Below are 21,286 nucleotides of genomic sequence, written 5' to 3' on the forward strand. Positions count from 1 at the left end.
TTAACCAATAAATTGTACAGAGAATTGTGATGCTGGCAAATATGTTGTATGGTACATTTTTCTCTATTTTAAACACACACGTCATTCTCAAAAGTTATCGAGGCAGAAGTATGTTAGGAAATAACAGCGTATGTAAAATAGGAAATGGATTATGTGTGACCTCAACATCACATGCTTCACTCTTATGGGACGTGCAATTAGCTTGCTGTGAGCCATTAGCAGGTGCTGTGAAGCCCCCAGTGAATCTCATGAAAGCAAGGCAACCAAATAAGGAGGCACTTAACTGCAAGAAGTTATCTCAAACATTGCAACGGGAGCATTAAGATTTCATGTTTGTCAGCTAAGAGCAAAGGCTATGAACGTCCATTTGCCCACAATGATCTTCAGAGTATTCATAGATGTATGTAAAGGAGATAGCAAATAGACCATTATGAAAAATATTATACAGTTATAAACAACTTTATAACTCGGCTACATTCTGTATGAATTTCAATTGCTCTGTGATTGCCATTTCCACCCAATTGTCCATGGAAGGGTGATCTCCTTTGGATTTTCTCCTCAAACGATTTTCCCATTTAGAAAAGCTTTTCCGTGCCTTTCTAATGAGGATTTAGGCGTTGCAATTACACTTAACTCAACTTTCAATCAAGAAATGGAATATAATATTAATTTTAGGACTGTTAATGCAATATACCAGGAAATATTAAGATGTTTTGATGAATGACTTGATATGATGAAATAAATTAGTAATAGTAATTACTATCATACAAACAGGGTTGTAAACACCTAGCAAATGAAATCCAAAATAAAGAACCAATAGAATGGATAGAATCAAGAACAAAAATGCTGGTAGAACACAAAGCAGTGTCTGGAAGGATCTGAGTCATGCACCCAGTTAGCTTGATGGCCCCTCCTGTTTCACCAGTAAACCTGCAGCAATAATTTGTCTTTACTGATAGAAGATCCTTATGGCCCTATTGTTGCGTTGTATAAATTCATCTACTGTTGCATCATTTTCCTTTGTTAAAATTGCATGATTGCACACCTGGTCTTTGAATTACATGACCTAAAGTTTTTCATTGTCATTGTTTTGCAATCTAGATTGGGACAAGAACTGTTGCAACACTGTTTAATTAGAGCTATAAACTCTTACATTGTTAATATTAGGAACCCTCACTGAACTCTGAATGCCATTTCCTATCTTAATGTACAATTTTCAGCATGACTGCCTCTGCCCTTCACTGAGGGATGCAGCGAGGGTTTCAGTGAACCAAGTAAAAACCTTCCTATTCCAAATGTAAAGAAAGCCATCAGTCTTGACTCTATAGGAGGTTTACATAGTGGCACCTTTAGCAAAAAACTGTGTTTCACAGCACTGTGGCGGACTCCATCACTGTGCTGCAGCGTGGGGTTTCCCAGAGCTGACTGCAGGGTTACCGCGCCCATCTCGTCGTTCGATGGCCGGACGAGAGTGTTAGATGCTACGGAAAGAGCCGATGTTACGCTTGGCAATCATTTCTTGTTGACTGAGGTAACTTGTAGTGACTTTGTAGACTTTGCTTTTTGTGTGACTGGGCCAGTGTTTCCATTCCAGTGCGAGGCTGGGTGGCTGGTGGTGGGTGTGATCCTTCCTCCCTCCCCCCCTCCTCCTCCTCTCCCTCTCCGGGTTGGTTGACTGAAGCTCCCCCAGCCGTAGCTTGCCTGCCTGCGTTCGGAAGAAGGGCTGCTCCTCCTCGGTAAACTAGCTGGCTGGCTAGTTAGTAAGCTAGCTTTTTTTGGCGTCCGTTGATGCGTGGATCGGAGGGATACGTCGTTTTGTATTCCAGTCAATGCCAAAACTTAAAAACAAACGCAAATTAAAATAAGGTAAGACAGAAATGCAGCGTCGACGCCGCTTTGACAACACTTGCATTCATTTGTAATATCACTGGTTGTTGGAATTGTGGCGGAATTGGGGGGGTGGGGTAGCGAAGGCTAGCTAGCGCCCTGGAAGTTAGCCGAGGGAAGCTACTTATCTCAAAGGTAAAGACTCACAACATTTACCGCGGATAAGCAGCTTCACAATAATCTTAAATTGTATTAATTTTAATCGAGTTAACTGGTACCGAATTCTCCTGAAGTATAACGTTATGTTTAGTAAGGGAGGCGGGTGTCAGTGACGGCCCAGTGGAGCTGCTTCTCGGCCTAAAACGCTACAAGCAACGGTTTAGTTCAAAGCAGCAAAACGAACCGTAAACGCGTCCGGTATGTTGGTAATGTTCATGTAACGCGTCATGATTAAAGCTGTTTTTATTAGTTTTTATGAAAATTATCACATTTTAAAGATGGTGATGTCAGCCGATGATGACACACTCCCTTTGCTGGGTTGGACAATAACCCGTCCCGTAAACAAATTAATTGGAAACGATCATAATTTGCGGCTGCCCAGCAACCAGCATCATTAGTTGTCAACATTAACATTACAGGCATATTACGTGTTGTAACTGTTTATGGTTGCAGTCACATTATAACCAGTTTGAAGTATTAACTTATCCTCAACCTGCCTCTTTGACAACCAAACTGTCCCGGTGCACATATTTAACAAACATTAACATCGACTAACCACTAGTACTGCAAATATTTATATTAATCGAAAACTGTAGGCATCTTTTAGTTCCATTTGTAGCTCATTTAAGTCTCCACACAGGCCAACCACCGCCCGACCTTGCAGTTTGTCCACAGATGGATTAGAGAGCCAAATAAATGCTCGTCGTAATCGAATCAAACGGGCACAGTCTGCTTTAACGAGATTGTTAGTATGTGTGTAATTGGAGTTTCCTCTGCCCAAGCCAAGCAGGCAGTGAGTTCGTTCCTTGGTTCAATCGCAGTGTTGGATCATATAAAGCTAGCTAACCCAGTAGTTTCATGTAATTGCGGAAGAAGCAGCGGAGTCCAGCTTAAAGTGGATCCTGCTGCCGCTACAAGCTACACGAATCAGCTTGGCCACAGGTTTTGTAAAGCCCAGTCTAAAGATACGTTGAATACGTGCGGAAGCTAATGAAGCTGTTGGAAGACGGGCGTACGTGTTACTAATAAAGCTAGGGGCCACATTGCTTTCTTGGAATATGAGCCCAGTCCCGCTCGCAGGCCTTCGATGGTAACATGCTAGCAGGCTAACTAGCGGACAGCAGTCTGCAAGATGGCGTTTAGCTGCATCTTCTCACATTTCCATCAGTGCAATTTCACATAAGCGTTAAACTCTGCGGCGCAGTAAACATCCTAACTGGATTCTAACCCAAAGCAAGTATCGGTGCAAAACCCCCACATTTGATCACTCGGTTGAAGTTGAGACATTGTGTCCGCTGGGACGTGTTTGTGTGTTTGTAGAGCAGTTTACAGGAAGAATTAAGAGTAACAATCCAAACCAAACTGCTACATGCCAGCTATTCAAACACATGCAAACAATCCCGTTGTAGGCAAATCACGGAACTGCACATAGTGACTAAGTCAACTATCAGTGTAGCTCATACAGTACACATGGACACGTCTAGTATCGCGTACAATTGTACTTTAGTCCAAATAATAGCTTGAGAAGTAAGTAAAGAGTGACATTACATTGCTATTAAATGTCATTTGTCTCCATACAAATAGTTTTATTGCTTGATCCCCCATTGAAAATGGAACTCTTAGTTCATCCGAGCAATAAGGTAGATTGTGTTAATGTGGCAAATCCAGCCACTTGCCATAAGCGTGTTGTGTGAAAAAGAATTAAGCCCTAATGTTTTCATCCTTTTATGACGGAGAGGACATATTTCTAATGTCTACTCCGGCTCCAGCAGCTGTTTATATGTTAGTGGACACGGGCGGATTAGAGATTCACTGAGGACTTTAGCTCTCAGGATTATGGGATAGCTCAGTGATAGTGCTGCTTACGGGCTCTCCTGCACTCCATCTTTAGGCCCGTAAAACATCACATTACCATCCAACAACACAGATAAGTTTGTCGATATTTTTTTTGTTTTGTTTTTGTACATGACTTTTAAATGGAGATGTTGAGGAACCTTTGACTTTAGGGTGGGTAACAAGCACACACACACACACACACACACACACACACACACACTGCCCTTAAGAGACCTGAGAGAAGCGAGTGTGAGCCACAACTACAGGCTGTTTGCCACAAGCTCATTGTTTCTCCTGCAGTCAGCTGACCCCGATCAGGCGCCTGGAAAGGAGAAGTGATGAGACAGAGGAACTCTTGGCTGTAAGCATCCACAGAAGTCAACAACAAATTATTTGTCCGAATGTGGAGTAATTAGAAGTTGTGTCGCAGTTTTATTCGAGGCTATGTTAACGGTTTATAAAAAAAAAGTAGAGTTTGATCGTAAAAAGAGAGACGCAAGTAAAACAAAAAGGACAATTCAAGATCAAGTCAAAAATAGATTATTTCCTTTTGCTGTTATTTAGCTTTTTGTTTTGTTCTTTTGTAAATTTGCTAAAAAGATAAGCCTTCATTTTTAACAAGTTCAATTGCAACTAACAACAAATGAATGATTTCAGTCCTCTTGTAAATAGTTTGGTCTTGATGCATATGTAGCATTCAAACCAATGTTGAAACGTTACGAAAAGCAGTGGCTCTATGTCGTCACGGTAACAATTGATTTGAATGAATGATATTGACATATTCTAAAAGGAAGACAAATTTTGAATACGTTTCGCAAAATCACGGTGTAAAATATCCTCAGCTGTTTCTTCAGACGATGTCAAGGTGAGAATGGCGTTTCTGTCGGCATTTGATGATGCGGCACGATTACTACATTCCATGACATCCATTTCATTACAAGATTAATGGATGTAAGAGGATAATCTGTGTGTGGTCAGCCAATTAGAGCAGCCAAATGATGCTGTAGACAGGTAGACCAGGTTTTCAGTCTCGTCCTGCTGCCTCCTGTCACATAGGCCTACTGACTGAAATCCACCAGGTAAGGCGGCTGGGTCGGCCACAAGATTTTATGATGGCTTTTCTTTAGTTTCTTCTTATTTGTTAACTGCTGGTTTTACCTTACGAACATATATGTCGTATTATCAGGCGTTGATAATATAATATTGAGAAGCGGCCATTCACTCGTCAAGAACAGCTTGCATAGACTTTTGCTTTTATAGGGAAGGTGATTATGTACTTAAAGAACGCAGATCAGAAATGTCGTACTGCATGTCCTGGTAATGGTGTCTTTTGATGATACAGATGATGTGGTATGCAGTTTTTGTTGCAATAAGTGGAAGCGTATACGTTGAAATAATTCCAGCTGTGCGCTTGCATATGCTTATTCTGAAGGAAAGTCTAATGGTGCCATATATGGTCAGTTTGATTTCCAGTGAGAAGCAAGCCACAATGTAGTTGTTTTACATGTGTTCTTGTTAAGAGTTGTGCCTCTGTGCTTGGTTCAGACGCACAGAAGAACCTACAAATGGTTTTACACATGTACATTTAGATGTACAAATATTAACTATATTTGTAATAAGAGTGCATGTCAGTTTTCCTATTTATGTGGGTTATTTATAGAGATATTCCACTCAGTTTACATTTTAGAGAAGAAGTGAACCCACAGAGATGGCCATACAACGGTCAACCTTACCTCCGCAATGGTGCTACACACGCCACCTTTGGCAAAAAAAAGTTACATTTATATTGTGATTACGTAATGAAAGTGATGGTAGATTTTGAGAGTGGAGTCATCTGGCAGCCTTTAAATACCTTTCAATTATGTAACTACATTTGAAATCGTCTGGTGCCCTAATTTGCGATTCTGACTCGAATCAGAATAAATGTTGGAGGATCTTGCACATGCATTGGTTAATGTGACACGGTATGTTTGATGATATGTTGGGAGCAGGCATGTCTGTATTTATGACAATTTTCTTTGAATGTGAACTTTGAGTGTTACTTACAGTGATGAATTAAAATAAGTGGCTTATCGATCCCTTGGCTAAAATTCTGGGCATCTCGGATTGAGGCCAACAGGATAATGAATCATTTCGGATCATTGACAAGTCATGCCTAAACAGGATTTGTCTGGCGATCTAAATTGTATGTCAGGATTATGTGGGTGACATTGAGGTAAGAACGTAAGGTTGAACCATGAACTATCATTAGAGATGTGGTGTGTAAATGATGGCAGGGGTTTGGAGCGGTGATTAAAATGCTTTTCCGCGACTCGTTTCAGACGCGAAGTTTGATATTGAAATGAAGATTTGCTTGAAGATTTGTCTTAATTATTTTGTTTTTCCGTCTTCCCCTTTTTAGATCAACAAGTGCCCCGGCTGCTGGAGTAAGGTAATAGAAAAAAAATAAAAAGATGAGTGAACTGGACCAGTTACGCCAAGAGGCAGAGCAGCTCAAAAATCAAATTAGAGTGAGTAGCAGCGTGTTTAACACTTTGCCTATGTCGCGTGTAATTAATGAGCTGTAATTAAAAATTTCCATTTACAAAGTCAAATAAAAAAAGTTTGCCCCAAGGATTTGACTTAAATTGCTTTGGTCCTTCCAGGATGCCAGGAAAGCGTGTGCAGATGCTACACTATCACAGGTGAAAGCCCTCACAATGAGCTCAAGTCTTCACTTCAAACGCATTTGAGCTGAAAGGATCTGACATGCTTTGGTTTTTGTCTCGGTCCTCTTCTCAGATCACGGCTAATATCGACCCCGTTGGCCGAATCCAGATGCGTACAAGACGAACATTGAGGGGTCATTTGGCCAAAATCTATGCCATGCATTGGGGAACAGATTCCAGGTTGGTAAAATCTCCTCATTTAGATATATATCAAAGGTAGATTTTATTTATTTGACGGCATTCTGCTGCGTCACTGGAGATAATATAACATTGCTTATAAATGTGCTCTTTGTTTTGATCTTATTAATGTTTTGGACCTCTTTCTTTTAGGCTTTTGGTCAGCGCCTCTCAAGATGGCAAACTTATTATTTGGGACAGCTATACTACAAACAAGGTAAGCTATATGTCCAGGTGTGGTTTTTGTCGCAGTTAAAACGGAAATGTAGCCATGACAGAGATTATCAGCAAAGACTAGGTTTGAGTTTAATTGTTTGTATGCATATTTGGCGTAGAACAAAAACATAATTTTTCTTTTCTGTCTCAAAGACGGTGTGGGAGACATGTTGGGCTTTATGCAGTCACCGGGAGGCTAACTGGGGTTGGAATGGGGTCGGATGGTTGAGTGCATCCTTAGTGGGTTAGAATAGTTTAAAAGGAGCGTTTTAATGGCGCAGGAATATTTGAATTGAGCTCAATATGGGGACGATGAACTCGACTAAGACTTAAAAGATTAGCGAGTCATCCTCCTGCTCCATCTATGGAACCTCTGGGACAACTGTAGGCTAGATTAAGGTCAGAATTACATGTAAGACGCCTTAATGGAGGGACTGGAGTCCCTTTAGTAAGTTTAATAATTAAAATGAAAGTAGGTCTGGGAATAGGTGCAGTAAGCAACAGTCTGTCACTGGCACATTTCCATCAAAGATACATGCTTTATTACAGGGGTGGGTGTTAAATACTGACACAATTCATTCTGTGCTCTAATCTCTCTCTTTCATTTGTTACTACACGGTCGTTGGTGCACTCTGCCCCGCCTTGCCGACTGATTGAATTTGGCTCGGGTGCACAAAAGCAATGGGTGTCACAATAACACAAATGATACATTATAGAGTGTGATTTGGACATTGAAATATGTAGATGAGATGGTCCAGACAGGGTTGACAATCATTGCAAATATTTAATCTGGCCGTACTTTGTTTAAATCATTTAATTGAAGTTCATTTTATCAGATATAACATGTTTATTGTTGCATTGCAGTGAATGTGTCTTGTGTTTTTCCTCCCACCTGTTCTAGGTTCATGCCATTCCACTTCGTTCTTCCTGGGTCATGACTTGTGCGTATGCGCCGTCAGGAAATTACGTTGCCTGTGGTGGCTTAGACAACATCTGTTCCATTTACAACCTGAAAACACGTGAGGGGAATGTACGTGTGAGCCGCGAGCTCGCTGGACACACAGGTGATGACCCGCTTGTTACTCTTTCTGCTTTTTAGTCTCTCATGGGAATTCTAGAACATGATTGATGTCCTGGAAATTTTCCCCTAAAACTATTTTACATATCTTGCACGATACACAATAGTATGTCTGGCACAGTAGTCTACCTTAATCGTCAACTAGAAATGGAAAATAGACTTAAACAAAGCTCTGCAGTTTCATAGTATTTCATAAAATACTCCAAAACAAATGGAACATATGTCAACTACCATTGACATTGGATAACAATAAAGGGAGTCAGTTAAAACACTCATGGCATGGTAAGATGTACTTGCACATTCTGAAACCAGGAATCAAAATAGCAGATTGTCAGCTAACACGTATTTATTAAAAAGAAATGCATAGTTTGTCATATTTCATTTAAAACAGAGCACACAGCAAAATGCAAAGAGAATAGAGAGCCATGGCCGGCTGCTGAAGGGGTCGTTTGAGAGAAGGTAGTGCATAATGCAGTTGATAGAAGTGTCTGTAGTGATAACAATGAAGATGTTCTGAAATTTGAAAAAGCTGACTTATGTACTGCTATTGATTCTGATGAGTCACATATGTGCAATTTTAACTCTTTGTTTGCAACATTCAGGCCAGCAGTTCCTCATTAACTCCTGTATTGATTCTTTCATTCAGGATACCTGTCCTGTTGCCGCTTTCTCGATGACAACCAGATTGTTACAAGCTCTGGGGATACCACTTGGTAAGTAAAGTGGTCATACACATCATCTACATTGAGCTGAATCATTGGGGGTTGTTTAAAAATCAGATCAACAAGAGTAAATGCTATGCAAAATCTTCACCACTTCTGTATTTTAGGGTCAACTATATATTTTAATCCTGTGTCTTTTGTATAGTGCACTTTGGGACATTGAGACTGGCCAGCAGACAACCACATTTGCTGGACACACAGGTGATGTCATGAGCCTTTCACTGGCTCCTGACTCCCGGTTATTCGTCTCTGGTGCTTGTGATGCCTCTGCCAAACTCTGGGATGTCCGAGAGGGCATGTGCAGGCAGACATTCACTGGCCACGAGTCTGACATCAATGCTATCTGTGTAAGTAGTTTTCACAATACAAAATTGTATTTGTATTTGTGGTACTCTTTTGTTTTTGTGGAAGTTAGGCCATTTGGTTGTGCATTTTTGAAACCTGCTAATCGTTGATGTAGATGTATTCCATTTTTTGTGTTGTAATTCATTGCTTTTGTCATTTCCAGTTCTTCCCTAATGGCAATGCCTTTGCCACGGGCTCAGATGATGCCACCTGCAGACTGTTTGATCTGCGTGCTGATCAGGAATTAATGATCTACTCTCATGATAATATCATATGTGGCATCACCTCTGTTGCATTCTCCAAGAGTGGCCGTCTTCTCCTGGCTGGCTATGATGATTTCAACTGTAATGTGTGGGACACACTAAAAGCTGATCGTGCTGGTTAGTGACTAAAGGATCTTCTCCATTAGATTGAAATGGTTACAGATTCTGGCCATACAAGGTTTGGGGTATTATTTGTCTTCTTATCCAATACATTTGTGATCCTTTTTAGGTGTGTTGGCTGGACATGACAACCGTGTCAGCTGCCTGGGTGTTACTGATGATGGTATGGCAGTGGCAACAGGATCCTGGGACAGTTTTCTGAAGATCTGGAATTGAAGCCTGAAGGTGCTTTCCGTCAATGTTTTCACCATTTACACGCGTTTGAGTTCCATTTACTTTTTCTTTACACTTTTTCACACAATTATGTGTCAAGCTTTTACTAGTAAGGATGGATGTCACATTAATTCTTAAGCCAACCCCTTTCAGTTTCCAAATCATCATATCTGAAATTGTCACAAAACCATTTGGCCCATTTGCAGACTTTAGAGACGTGTATAAAGAGGTTGCATAAATACTGGAACAGAAATCAAGTAGTGTTCAGATGTATCACATAAGAGGCATTTCTCATGTTGCATCTTCCATTTCTCAAAGGTGTGTGTGCATGCCTGTCAGGTACAGCTGCTGTGCCTCCTCTACATTTCAGTGTAGTTTGTATGTGGAGACGGTGTCTCCAACGCAATCATACACATAAATTTATTGAATGAACTTGGTTAGGAAATAAGCCTCATCAGCAGTGTGACGTGTCAAGGTTTTCTGTACTCGTACGTACAAGACTATCTGTATGGACCATAAAACGATATTGATAAGTTGTACCTATTGCATAATCCAGTTTCCATGCACTGTGCCTCAAACATTTTCTACCAGTAGAGAAAATTGCTGTCACTGTGACAACACTATCGACTGAAACTAAAAGAAGCACATGCTGTTAAAGACCAACTCCCCCATAGCTTTCTATTAAATTTAACTTTTTTTTTAAATGTAGCCTTGACTGAGGGTGCCATTCAGTTCTGACATTGATCTGTCTTTGTTCTTCAGATGTTCTTTTAACTCCAAAGTTGACTGGAAGACCATTACAACTTCAGAATGTTATATTTCACAGCATCTTCTTCAACACTGTTTTAACTGACTTGGACACCACAAAACGAAGGGAAACCTATGCCTTTCCTACACAAAGAAGAGCACAATTGTTTATCACCTAGTTAAGAACGGATCTCCTGTGGTATCAAATCAGAAACTTGTGCATTCCTTCTTGGACCATTTTATGTTACTTTGAGAGAAAAAACAACACTATCATCCCATGCAAATGTGTGTGTCTTGAAAGCAAATGTTGGAGTGTAATTGTACAAATTATTTAACTTTTTTTTTTAAGAATTCTATTCTGATGGTTTGTTATTCTTGATGGCTTTCCTTTTGTCATATTTCTTCAGTGGTTTTAGATATGTTTGAAATTACAGCTTGTCTTTCTAATCCAGCTAAATCATGTAAGAAAGATGAGAGAAAACATGCAGAAGTAAAAGCTTGGACCATATAACACGAGCAGCTTTCAAAATGTCCACAATGTATTTATATACTAGCTGTTTTTGTTTCATCACAGCTTTTTGCACATGAAGAAGCTTTGCCTCTCAACTAATACTATGTTAACTAACCAAGCACATGCTATAAGTTGTTATGAATGCTCATTCCAGTACAAAAGGAGTTATGAGTAACTTTATCCAGTTAACCCCTGTAATTCTTGTACATGTCTCAGACTTTGGGTGGGAGGGGGTGTGGTAGTAAGGTAGGGAGCTGCGATAGTTTGGGCATGGCTGGATTTTATTATATGGATTGGGGATTGTGTTTAGTATCCACTTTGAGTGAAACACCTCACCTGACTAAATAGACACTTCCTTTGCTTGGGACTGCAGTTGCAACTCTGTGAATGAAATGTACAAATCAATGTCTGAAAATAATGGTCTGATGTTTTAAGTTAAGACATTTAATTTTGTCTGCCATGAATTAATTTAGATATGCATGCTGTAGACTTGCTTTCAATGGTGCAAAATTCCTTTTTTTTTTTCTCTTTTATTTCTGAAAAGGAGAGTAACCTATTGATATAGTAGACATACTATAACATAATAGAAGCCATTTTTGGGCTCAAACTCATTATACATCATGTACTAATACTGGTAATGCTATGCACCAGAGTGAGCAAGAATGGAGAAAGAGTTAATATTGACTGCATATTAAGTGTAAATTATGCTTACCAGTTCTAATTATGCCAATTTTGATATAATTATAACAATCATCGTGAGAAATCTATCCTTGACAAGTCCTTCCTCTCCTTAAAATCTCCACTCAATGGAACAAAAACGTCCTCACATACTGTCCATATTAAAACTTTTGTACATTTCTTTCTTGGTCTTAAATTAAAAATCAGAGCATCTGAATGACAGAACATTTCACTGTATACAGAAGCACTTTTGTTAAAGTTGTGACATATTTTCACTTTTCTTTTTTCTGCAATGATGTACAATAAATGTGATGTATTCGTGTGTGGCCACAAGTGAAAATGCAATTCAACTGAGATGGATTTTCTTTTCTCTTTCCATTAATATGATAGAGCTCTGCACCCTTATGTACCTTTTCACTTTTTGTATTTCATTTCAGTCTGTTGGTGTTCCACGGTGAGCTGGATGCAAGATAGATACTGTACTAAATTGTACTGTTATTGATTGAACATGTAATAAAAAGCTGTTTGAGATCTGTTGTTGAACTGAATCTGAATGCTGCAGTAGATGTACTCTTCGTTTTTCAAGTATGAACGTGGTTAATTTAAGTCTTAGATTCATGACACACTTACATAATACTGATACTGAATTACATAATACTGATAAACCTTTCCTCTTTTTAAATATCTGTCCTATAGCCACAAACCTACAAACCTATTGTATTTTGCTACACCACAGCTACATAGCTGGGGTTAAAGTAAAGGAGGATGCAGACAAACTCAAGTAACACTTCAAATCATAACATGTCAAACAAAAAATCAGGTGATGGCAAATACAGTTTTATGTATATCAGATAACTGGTTCTGCCATACGATCATATTTTCAGCTTCACTTTGTAATGGGTGCCTTTGTTATGTATCATCTATGTCACTTTTTTAGTGAATTCCATTTAATAGAAGCAAGTACTCGGTAATAGAATCAAGCTAATTATAGGTGGGTTTCCTTTTTAATGAAAAGAATGCATCGCGCCAGAACAGTTTTCATGGTCTGGTTCTATCTGATTTTGAAGATATCCAGTATGTAGAGACAAATTTATCGCATTTATGTTAACACCGATTTACAATTGATCTATTATGGATCTGTGGCTTAATGAACAGCAATTTGTCATTGTTGGCTAAAATTTGTGGCTAAAACCTATCTTCTTGTCCACCTTGTCATAAAAAAAGGAACACTTTAGGGTAGTCTTATCCAGGGGAGGTGCTGTAATCTAATCACAAAAAAATGGGCAAAATTACATTTCTGAAATAAAATATAGTTACGGTTATAACAGTATAAACACATATAACCATAATCTGCATTGGCAGGATATATTCACAAAAAGTCGCTTTTCTATGTTAAGTAAAATGTTTATTTAATAAGGTTATGTTAAGTCTTTTTATGTATTCTATTATATCTTCTCTGTAATAATACATTTCGGTTGTTATATTTGTAACTAAATGTGTCGATTATTTTATTTATATTATGTGATTATGCCAAATTAACTGCCAGTTGCGGAGCTATGATGTTCTTGTGTGGAGAGATGCGTTGTTTGCGTTTTTTGAAAATAAATATATTATTGTAATTATAGTACCACGAAGGGGACTTCCACCTCAATGTTGATTGTTTTGAAGTCTTTACAGCTCCACAGAGTACAGACCGCCATCTTCCCCCTCCGCTAGTTTAATGGTTTCCCGTACTTCCTTAAAATGGGGGGTGACAGAACAAGTAATTTCCTTCAGATGAATTACATTTAATGATAACAAGAAACATGCAAGTATTATTAATAACATCTTTTAAAGTGTTAACGTAGGAATGAATCGAATTCGGTAATCTTTAAGGCGTAAACAAACACCTCAAAGCGTGTGAAATGAGCCCATCCAAATAATGACGCACTTCCTCCTTCACGTACATATTGCCATTTTGCTAGGCTGGACGAGGTGGCTTCGTATTTCTCGCGAGGACAAAATATATTAACCGTACTTGTATTGATTACTTACAATTGGAAGAAGTCTATTTTGAACGGCGTAACTTCCTATTTTTAGATTAGGAGGGCGCCATTCTGGTGGGTTATTTAGCTGCAGGGTACTCGCGGCTTCATTCGGTTTTCGTCTGGTGTTGATGACACAGCTCCCGTATCTAACAAAGGAACATCGAGGCCGATGCACGCTCGTTAGCCCAACCTTTAGTTAAGTATAATTTAGAAACGTATTTTATTTGGATTTCGTCGCAGTCTTTTGGCGTCACGTTTTGCGACTTTAAAGGCATTTGCAACAAAATTAAACGTTAATTTCGGCGGACATATTGGACCCTATTAGCAACAGAGGCTAACGTTAGCCACCAGCGTGGACGAGTGGCGTGCTAACTGCTAAATTAACCGTATTGGCGCACGTGAGTTTTGTTTTAATGAATATGGCCGAAGTGTACATTCGCGTAGCAGAGGAGGAGAATGAGGAGCCCATGGAGATTCCGTCCGAGGATGACGGCACTGTTTTGCTCTCCACGGTGTCGGCTCAGTTTCCAGGCGCTTGCGGCCTACGGTTCCGCAGCCCTGTGTCACAATGTATGAGGGGAGTGAGGCTCGTGGAGGGCATCCTGCACGCGCCAGAGAACGGATGGGGCAACAATGTCTACGTGGTGAACTATCCTAAAGGTACCAAACACACACGTACACTTATTTTAATGTTAGAGAGTAAAACAAGATTCACGTTTCAGTTCACTTTGATATATAATTCATGACGTACCGCGCATTCAATATAGATAACAACGACGGGAGGCATGTAGCCACGCCCCCTGAATGTGTGCTGCGTACTTAAATAAGTAAACTCAGGAATGAATCACAATTTTCGGCAGACTTTTTTGTTTCGTTTTTTAAATTAAGAAGTTCTTTCCCAAGTGTAAATAATTATGTGAACTAATGCAGAAACGTTTGTTTTGTGTCTTACATCCGTTTTTGCAGTACGTTTTTTAAATGTTGTATAATTCGGTGAAGAGGTCATAACACATGTAGTAAAATATGGAACTGAATATGAACCGTGTGAAAAGCAGAGCAATGACATGTGTGATGTTTGTATAAATGGCTGTTTGATGCATTTTCTTTCTATCACTTGATTTTCAGAATGTGGTGTCGTGCACACAATAGACAACAAAAGGAAGATGGATGAAATTGATGCCTCCTCTGCTGTCAAGATGAAGAGAGGGGATATGAAAACCTCTGACCTGATTGTTTTGGGCCTTCCTTGGAAAACAACCGAGCAGGATCTGAAAGACTATTATAGTACCTTTGGTGAAGTCATTATGGTTCAGGTACCATCATTAAACTCCTTGTGTGTTTGCATGGCGTTGCCAGATTGAAGTGACGTTCTCTCATTGCTCGTTTTCATTTGTTCCCCAAGGTTAAAAGAGATCCTAAGACAGGAAACTCCAAAGGTTTTGGCTTTGTGAGGTTCACAGAGTATGAGGCTCAGGAGAAAGTGATCTCTCAGCGGCATATGATTGATGGCAGATGGTGCGACTGCAAGCTCCCTAACTCGAAGGTAGATATGGTAATGTCTATGCACACATACACTCATCATGAAATCAATAGCAGACCCTACGCCTTCCCCACAGTGCTTTACAGTACCTAACCCATCTTTTTGTATTATTTTCTGCCCTTTGTCACAGCAGGGCCCCGACGAGCCGCTGAGAAGTCGTAAAGTGTTTGTTGGCCGGTGCACAGAAGACATGACCACTGATGACCTGCGACAGTTCTTTATGCAGTATGGCGAAGTCACAGATGTCTTCATTCCTAAGCCGTTCCGCGCTTTTGCCTTTGTCACATTTGCAGATGATCAGGTAAGCGTGACAGTAAGATGTGCTCCGTAAAGTGAACCTGTGTGGAAAAGGCTTGTTCATAAATGGCACCTGCACCCCCGCTGAAATGATGTGTCTCTCCCTCGCAGGTGGCCCAGTCTCTCTGCGGAGAGGACCTAATAATCAAGGGTGTCAGCGTTCACATCTCAAATGCCGAGCCCAAGCACGGCAATAGGCAGTTTGATCGCACGACGCGGTTTGGGAATGGTTTTGGGGCGCAGGCGTTCGGTAGCAGCCGTAGTGGGTTGGGGAGCAGCACTAACAGCAGCCTCGCTAATTTCGGCTCGTTCAGCCTTAACCCGGCCATGATGGCTGCTGCCCAGGCCGCCCTGCAGAGTAGTTGGGGGATGATGGGTATGTTGGCTAGTCAGCAGCAGACGTCCACCTCAGGCAGCACCTCCAGCGGGACGAGTTCTAGTCGAGATCAGAGTCAGTCCTTTAGCACGGGCAACAGCAACTACGGCACCAGCTCTGCCAGTCTGGGCTGGGGGACGGGGTCAAACTCTACAACCAGCGGTAGCGGGTTTAGTTCAGGTTTTGGGTCCAGTATGGAGTCCAAATCATCTGGGTGGGGGATGTAAGTTAAGTGTTTTTGTATGGTAAGTATTGCGAGAGAGAGATGAGTCTTTTCCAAATTTATTTCAGGCATTAAGGCCCATCTGAAAACTTAACACTTTTGTGGAAGATGTTTTGTACATTTGGAAAAAATGCTAAAGATTTAATTTAGGAAGTGTTGAAGTGAATTGTTTACCAGGGTGTCCGACTAAAGTGCTATTTTTGATGTCTCATTTGTTTGTATTAATTTCAACTGGATTCTCTAATGCATGTGTTGTGAAACGTAATATAATCATTTTTGAAAACCGCATGAATGTTTGTGGCTTACCATTATCTAGCTTTGTCACCTACTTAAGATGCAACCCGTGCATTGGGAAGAATCTGGTTGAAACATACATGTTTTAAGTGCAACTTTATTTGCAGTCAAGTTCTGTGGAAAAGCCTTCACTGAAATCTCTTCTGCAGTTCACCTCTCTTCCATTTCCCCTGCGAGGAAGCTCCTCTTTGGCAGCATTCTTGGGGTGATAATCGGTATCACTCTCCCTCTTCCCACCTGTAAATGCTATGCCATCAAAGAACGGCTTCACTCCGCATGTTCTAAGAGACGGTGGGTGTTTTCACTTTTATCCACTTTTTAAACATGGAAAGAACTGCGCAACTGACATTTTAAGAACTGATGAGTGCGATTGAGGATGGCTTGTGGCGAAGAGTGAAGCGGTGATGAGTGAGCGAACGGAGAGACGCGTGAAACGGACTGGTTGTGCAGTGAAAGGGCCCAATTTGACTGCTTTTGAGTGTGTGAGTGGAAGCTGCAGATGCTACGAACGCCTCCCCTAAAGTGGACATTCTTTAATTACTACTTCAAGATCTCATTTTTTATCTTTGCAATTTTTTCCCTACTCTTTAATTATGTTGACGAAGTGCAGTAGTAGTATCAATATGTAGTGGAATGTTGTGGTGAATATTTGTACTGCTCATATGATGTGATCTGAGTGCTGTATGGTGTGTGCTTTCATGTTACCCAACTGATCTGTAAGTGTGAACTTGATGTGGATGACACCTGCTGAAGACACTGGGAACGCGAGTGATAGTGTGAGAACGTGGAGTGGTGTGTCCAGTAGTTTCAGTAGCTTTTCTTGTTTTCAGATGTGTATAAAACTTTGTCAAATGAAGGGAGTTCTTCTAATAAAGTTCATTTGAATAGACGCATAGTTGATAGTACTTGAGTCAGTCTTTCAAATTTTCAAGAAACCATCTAATTCGATTCACATATCTAGGGACCTTGGGCTGCTGTTCGAGGTCTCCGTTTGAACCCTGACTGAAGTCTGTTCTCAAGGACGAAGACGGAAGTTCCAACACTTTCAGTGTGTGGCCTTCTCAGACATGACATGGGGTAGTACCTGTCTCTTTGCTTTTGATCACTTTGTCAGAAAGTGAATTCTTCTCCATTCACACCTTTTCTAGGCTGGAGGGCCTCACGTTAAAGCTCAAGCCCATATGTCATCAATGTGGTGTCACCTCAAGTAATGTTAAGATTCCTTAGTGGGGGAAACATTGTACATGCTTTGAATATTTATGATGGCACTTTGCTGAGTCTTTAGATGTTTGTTCCCCCTTTGTGCTAGATGAACGTACATTCTACACAGATTGATGTAACACTTTCTTTGTGTAAAATGATTTGATTACTGCAATTATGAGGAGAGACACTAGTTTGATCATGCTTACAAGAGAATTTATTAGTTACAATTGATATTAAACTTTTGCATGGAAGTTAATGAACTGACACCCAGGTCCTCGTGTCCCAGAAGCATCTTAAGATTCCTGATTTGAATCAACATCCTGAAGATATGTTAAGGTCATCTTGATCTTAAGATGCTTCTGGGAGACAGGACTCGGGTTTGAACCTGTGACTTTGCTTTAAGCTCCAACAGTTGCAGGTCTTATTGAATGTAAAAGGTAGGAATCACATGTAAATGTATAACACTGAAGCTTAAACACCAATTCCTTAAATAGTTAAATGCAGAGTTGTTACCACAAACAAAGCTGATGCTTTTGACATTTGACTCATTGTAAATTGGCTTGAGTGTTTGAATGTTCAACACGCTCAGCGGCCCCAGGCCTGCCTGTGTTTTGTCCTTATCTGCTCTCCTCTTCAGTGTCTCTGTTCTTCCTCTTCCCACTATTCTTTTTCAAATCCCTCTGCTCTTGGTTAATTTCTTCACATTTGTTTTGTATGAAGGTGGACTGAAATAAAGGGGTAAAACATTACATTTGATGAAAATTGGTGTTTTTCAAAAATACTACAGAACAAGACTCAATAGAAATGTTATATCAATCCAGTTGCATGTTAAATTTTGACCTGCCATACAACTTAGTATACATTTCTTCTGTACATTTATAACTCACCAGTGCAGTGCTGCGACGGGCAGTGAGCTTTACATCTTCAGTAGACACCGTGCTTCTTTTGGCATGCCTGAAAATCAAAACATTACATCATAGTTTGGAAAGCAATGTTTTGTCCAAACTAGAAGCCGGTTCAGAGTTGAGTCGCACATAAACACAATATACAGATAAAATGTCCCACCTTGCAAACGCCTCCAGATCTTTGGCAAATACATCTGAAAAGAACAGAGTTGGATGTTAAACTGATTAATATGTCAGTAGTAATTAGTACTTGTGTATATAGAGTAGTACAGAGACTAATGGAAGTGCTTCTAGTTTACATGGAATAAATATTAGTTAAGTTGGAAAGAGTAAAACATTACATTATTGGTCAAAACATTAACATTGTCAAGATTGATAGTCTTGTCATGCACAACTTGTTACATACAACATACCGTATATACCCAAACCTGTATGTAAAGTTGGATTTACAAATTAAATTATTTCAAGTAAATAAGTTGAAGAATTTGGATTTCTCACACCATCAAAGTCTGATTACAAAAAATAAAAACCCTAACTAAAGACCATCATGGGGCTATGCAGCTGCTTATGTGGCATAATATGCAGCATAGGTACTTGTTGCTGGAGTGAACAGGCAACATAGATATGCACACACACAACATCAAGAGAAAGGTTAAATGAAGGTCACACGTACAACAATACAGCCTCCTCACACAATTAGAACAATCACGTGAGCGGATCGTGTGATCTCAGTGAAAACGCTGATATGCAGGACGGGTTAAGTTGTTGTTGATGTTGTTACCCACCGCACTGCCTGAAAGTAGTCTCTGCTATCGCCGCTATGAGCTGCCGGCTGAAGGGCCTGTGGTGCTCCTCTCCCATCTTCTGACACAGCAGCCCCACCGTGTAGTGCACCGCGGCCTTTAACCTCTGAGCAAAGCACAAAGTCAAACACACAACTCCAAAGACTCCACTAATTCATACAACTATCCACTACCCCACCGGAACCAAACACAAACACAACTCAAAGCACACATATCAGCATGAAATGTGTCCTCACCTTGTCCACCTCTTCTTTATCAGCGGACATTTCGCTGTCGACAAGAATTCTGATCTTCAATGCCGAAACTAGAATTTCGAAGTCAAGTTGACAACCATCAACATGACAGAAAACAACAAAGAACGTGCAGCTGGAGCAAATTTCGCGGGACAACTTCAACATCCAGTCAACGACTTCTTCGGTTAATGATCAGTTAAAAATAAAAACAGCGACATTCAGTGGTTAGGAGGAAATCCTACAACGCTCTTACGTCACTCCATTCACAATCATCACTGTTCACAATCATATAACAGGCCGGATACAATTGCACTGCCGGTCGACTGTCTTACATCGGAGTTGTATGAAACAGACGATTAATCTAAACATTTGTCAAAATCATTTCAGTGCGAATAACAACGAAAAAGCTTATGTCCGTTCTTTCTCTCTGTTGAAAGAACGTATGCGCATTTTGCTCTCTAGCTTGGCTCAGTTACACAACTGTCACCTGACTTACCTGTGTGGACTCAACCGAGCTTGGCACTATCTTTACATACATATAAATATAAATATAAATATAAATATAAATATAAATATAAATATAGATAGATAGATAGATAGATAGATAGATAGATAGATAGATAGATAGATAGATAGATAGATAGATAGATAGATAGATAGATAGATAGAAACTGCAAAATCAGTCATGGTTCACCTGGAAAGCTGCATGTTTTGTCTTCCCCCCAGCGAGATGACAGCAACAGGTAGCAAGCAAACGCTTATTTGGAGGTAGATTGTGGATCTTGAAGGAGTTTCTTGCTGGCCGTTGCACACTTACACATGCTCACACTTTGCTGTGTGTGTAACTTGTATCTGTTTGTTGTTTTCCATACACAAGAGCTTGTGAGCTCAAGGCCTGTGTGCCTTCACATTTACTAAACAGTCTATGCTGCATGTTTGCTTTGTGTTCATGTGCCTGTTTTTCCAGTATTTTTCTCTTTTTCGTCAGCTTTATTTCTATAGCCAAATATTGAATACAATGGCTTTACAGGCCCACAACTTAGTTCCTTACAGCCTGTCATGCCTCATGTCTCCATTGCAGGGCGCTGGAGGCAACCTCACAAACTCCTGTGGTGTAATAGAGACAACACATCCATCCCCTCAATTGAAAGAACTAGGTTTGAGTCCTGGTGGGAATAAACTGTCTTTTACTACACTGTCGTGCAAACTTTCTGACCTCTTTCATAGGCTGTGCAGATTGACTTTACATAACACAATATAGGGAGGCAGTAGCTCAGTTGGTAGAGCTTCCGCTTGTGATCCGGAGGGTCGCTGGTTCGAGTCCCTGCCGAGGTGCCCCTGAGCAAGGCACCGAACCCTCAATTGCTCCCCCCTCTGCGAAGGGTGGTAATGTAATGTAAGTCGCTTTGGATAAAAGCGTCTGCCAAATTGATCGTAATGTACATCAGATAATCATGAAGTGATACAACAGTGATGAGTAGAAGTCACAAACAATTGATGTAATCTTCCTAGATGTTTTAAAAGTTGGTTATCTTTATCTTATTATTTATTTTATTATTTTACCTTTAAAGCTGCATGAGTCCTACAGAGAAGTGAGCCATGACATCACCCACATTTAAGTCAAAACCACTTTGAAATAGATTTTCAAGTCTCCAAATAGATTTTTAAACAACAGAATGTTTGTTCAAAATACATTTGTGATATTGATATGTGTTGAGTTGTAGT

At 40.1% G+C, this 21,286-nt stretch overlaps 3 protein-coding genes across 7 annotated transcripts; 2 read left to right on the top strand and 1 right to left on the bottom strand.

The window, feature by feature from the left end:
* The first annotated feature begins 1,424 nt into the window (after positions 1-1,424).
* On the top strand, positions 1,425-12,191 carry gnb1b (guanine nucleotide binding protein (G protein), beta polypeptide 1b). Of its 2 annotated transcripts, none has more exons than XM_076140921.1 (11): positions 1,425-1,531; positions 6,284-6,392; positions 6,528-6,566; positions 6,664-6,770; positions 6,921-6,984; positions 7,885-8,047; positions 8,708-8,774; positions 8,929-9,130; positions 9,292-9,508; positions 9,621-9,736; positions 10,487-12,191. In XM_076140921.1, exons 2-10 carry the CDS (start codon positions 6,336-6,338, stop codon positions 9,725-9,727), a joined length of 1,023 nt encoding a protein of 340 aa, XP_075997036.1. In that variant the 5' UTR covers positions 1,425-1,531; positions 6,284-6,335; the 3' UTR covers positions 9,728-9,736; positions 10,487-12,191. The 2 variants fall into 2 exon arrangements, with proteins under 2 accessions (XP_075997036.1, XP_075997035.1); XM_076140920.1 differs by lacking the exon at positions 1,425-1,531 and adding an exon at positions 1,556-1,866.
* Positions 12,192-13,589: 1,398 nt separating this feature from the next.
* Positions 13,590-18,369, top strand: tardbpb (TAR DNA binding protein b). Of its 4 annotated transcripts, XR_012960866.1 has the most exons (6): positions 13,590-14,347; positions 14,813-15,000; positions 15,090-15,239; positions 15,361-15,528; positions 15,636-16,708; positions 17,379-18,369. XR_012960866.1 is itself a non-coding variant. In XM_076141062.1 (5 exons), exons 1-5 carry the CDS (start codon positions 14,101-14,103, stop codon positions 16,125-16,127), a joined length of 1,245 nt encoding a protein of 414 aa, XP_075997177.1. In that variant the 5' UTR covers positions 13,590-14,100; the 3' UTR covers positions 16,128-17,306. The 4 variants fall into 4 exon arrangements, 3 of the variants coding, with proteins under 3 accessions (XP_075997177.1, XP_075997178.1, XP_075997179.1); XM_076141062.1 differs by lacking the exon at positions 17,379-18,369 and having other exon boundaries at positions 15,636-17,306; XM_076141063.1 differs by lacking the exon at positions 17,379-18,369 and having other exon boundaries at positions 15,090-15,230; positions 15,358-15,528; positions 15,636-17,306.
* On the bottom strand, positions 17,872-19,760 carry cenps (centromere protein S). Its single transcript, XM_076141065.1, has 5 exons — positions 19,565-19,760; positions 19,311-19,434; positions 18,686-18,719; positions 18,508-18,574; positions 17,872-18,345 (listed from the first exon to the last, which is right to left on the bottom strand). Exons 1-5 carry the CDS (start codon positions 19,724-19,726, stop codon positions 18,238-18,240), a joined length of 495 nt encoding a protein of 164 aa, XP_075997180.1. The 5' UTR covers positions 19,727-19,760; the 3' UTR covers positions 17,872-18,237.
* Between the last annotated feature and the right edge of the window lie 1,526 nt (positions 19,761-21,286).

The sequence above is a fragment of the Genypterus blacodes genome, unplaced genomic scaffold (assembly GCF_046128005.1).
Source record: "Genypterus blacodes isolate CSIRO-AG114 ecotype Tasmania unplaced genomic scaffold, CSIRO-AGI_Gbla_v1 ptg000017l_1, whole genome shotgun sequence".
Classification (NCBI taxonomy): domain Eukaryota; kingdom Metazoa; phylum Chordata; class Actinopteri; order Ophidiiformes; family Ophidiidae; genus Genypterus; species Genypterus blacodes.

Excerpts from the sequence above, each read along its gene's own strand:
- gnb1b (XM_076140921.1), top strand. The coding sequence starts at position 6,336 with ATGAGTGAACTGGACCAGTTACGCCAAGAGGCAGAGCAGCTCAAAAAT. Across the intron at positions 6,393-6,527 it reads AGCTCAAAAATCAAATTAGA|GATGCCAGGAAAGCGTGTGC; the intron begins GTGAGTAGCAGC and ends TGGTCCTTCCAG. Across the intron at positions 8,775-8,928 it reads AGCTCTGGGGATACCACTTG|TGCACTTTGGGACATTGAGA; the intron begins GTAAGTAAAGTG and ends TCTTTTGTATAG.
- tardbpb (XM_076141062.1), top strand. The coding sequence starts at position 14,101 with ATGAATATGGCCGAAGTGTACATTCGCGTAGCAGAGGAGGAGAATGAG. Across the intron at positions 14,348-14,812 it reads CGTGGTGAACTATCCTAAAG|AATGTGGTGTCGTGCACACA; the intron begins GTACCAAACACA and ends CTTGATTTTCAG. Across the intron at positions 15,001-15,089 it reads GTGAAGTCATTATGGTTCAG|GTTAAAAGAGATCCTAAGAC; the intron begins GTACCATCATTA and ends TTGTTCCCCAAG.
- cenps (XM_076141065.1), bottom strand. The coding sequence starts at position 19,726 with ATGTTGAAGTTGTCCCGCGAAATTTGCTCCAGCTGCACGTTCTTTGTT. Across the intron at positions 18,575-18,685 it reads GATCTGGAGGCGTTTGCAAG|GCATGCCAAAAGAAGCACGG; the intron begins GTGGGACATTTT and ends TTTGATTTTCAG. Across the intron at positions 18,346-18,507 it reads CCCGTCGCAGCACTGCACTG|TCCACCTTCATACAAAACAA; the intron begins GTGAGTTATAAA and ends CCTTTATTTCAG.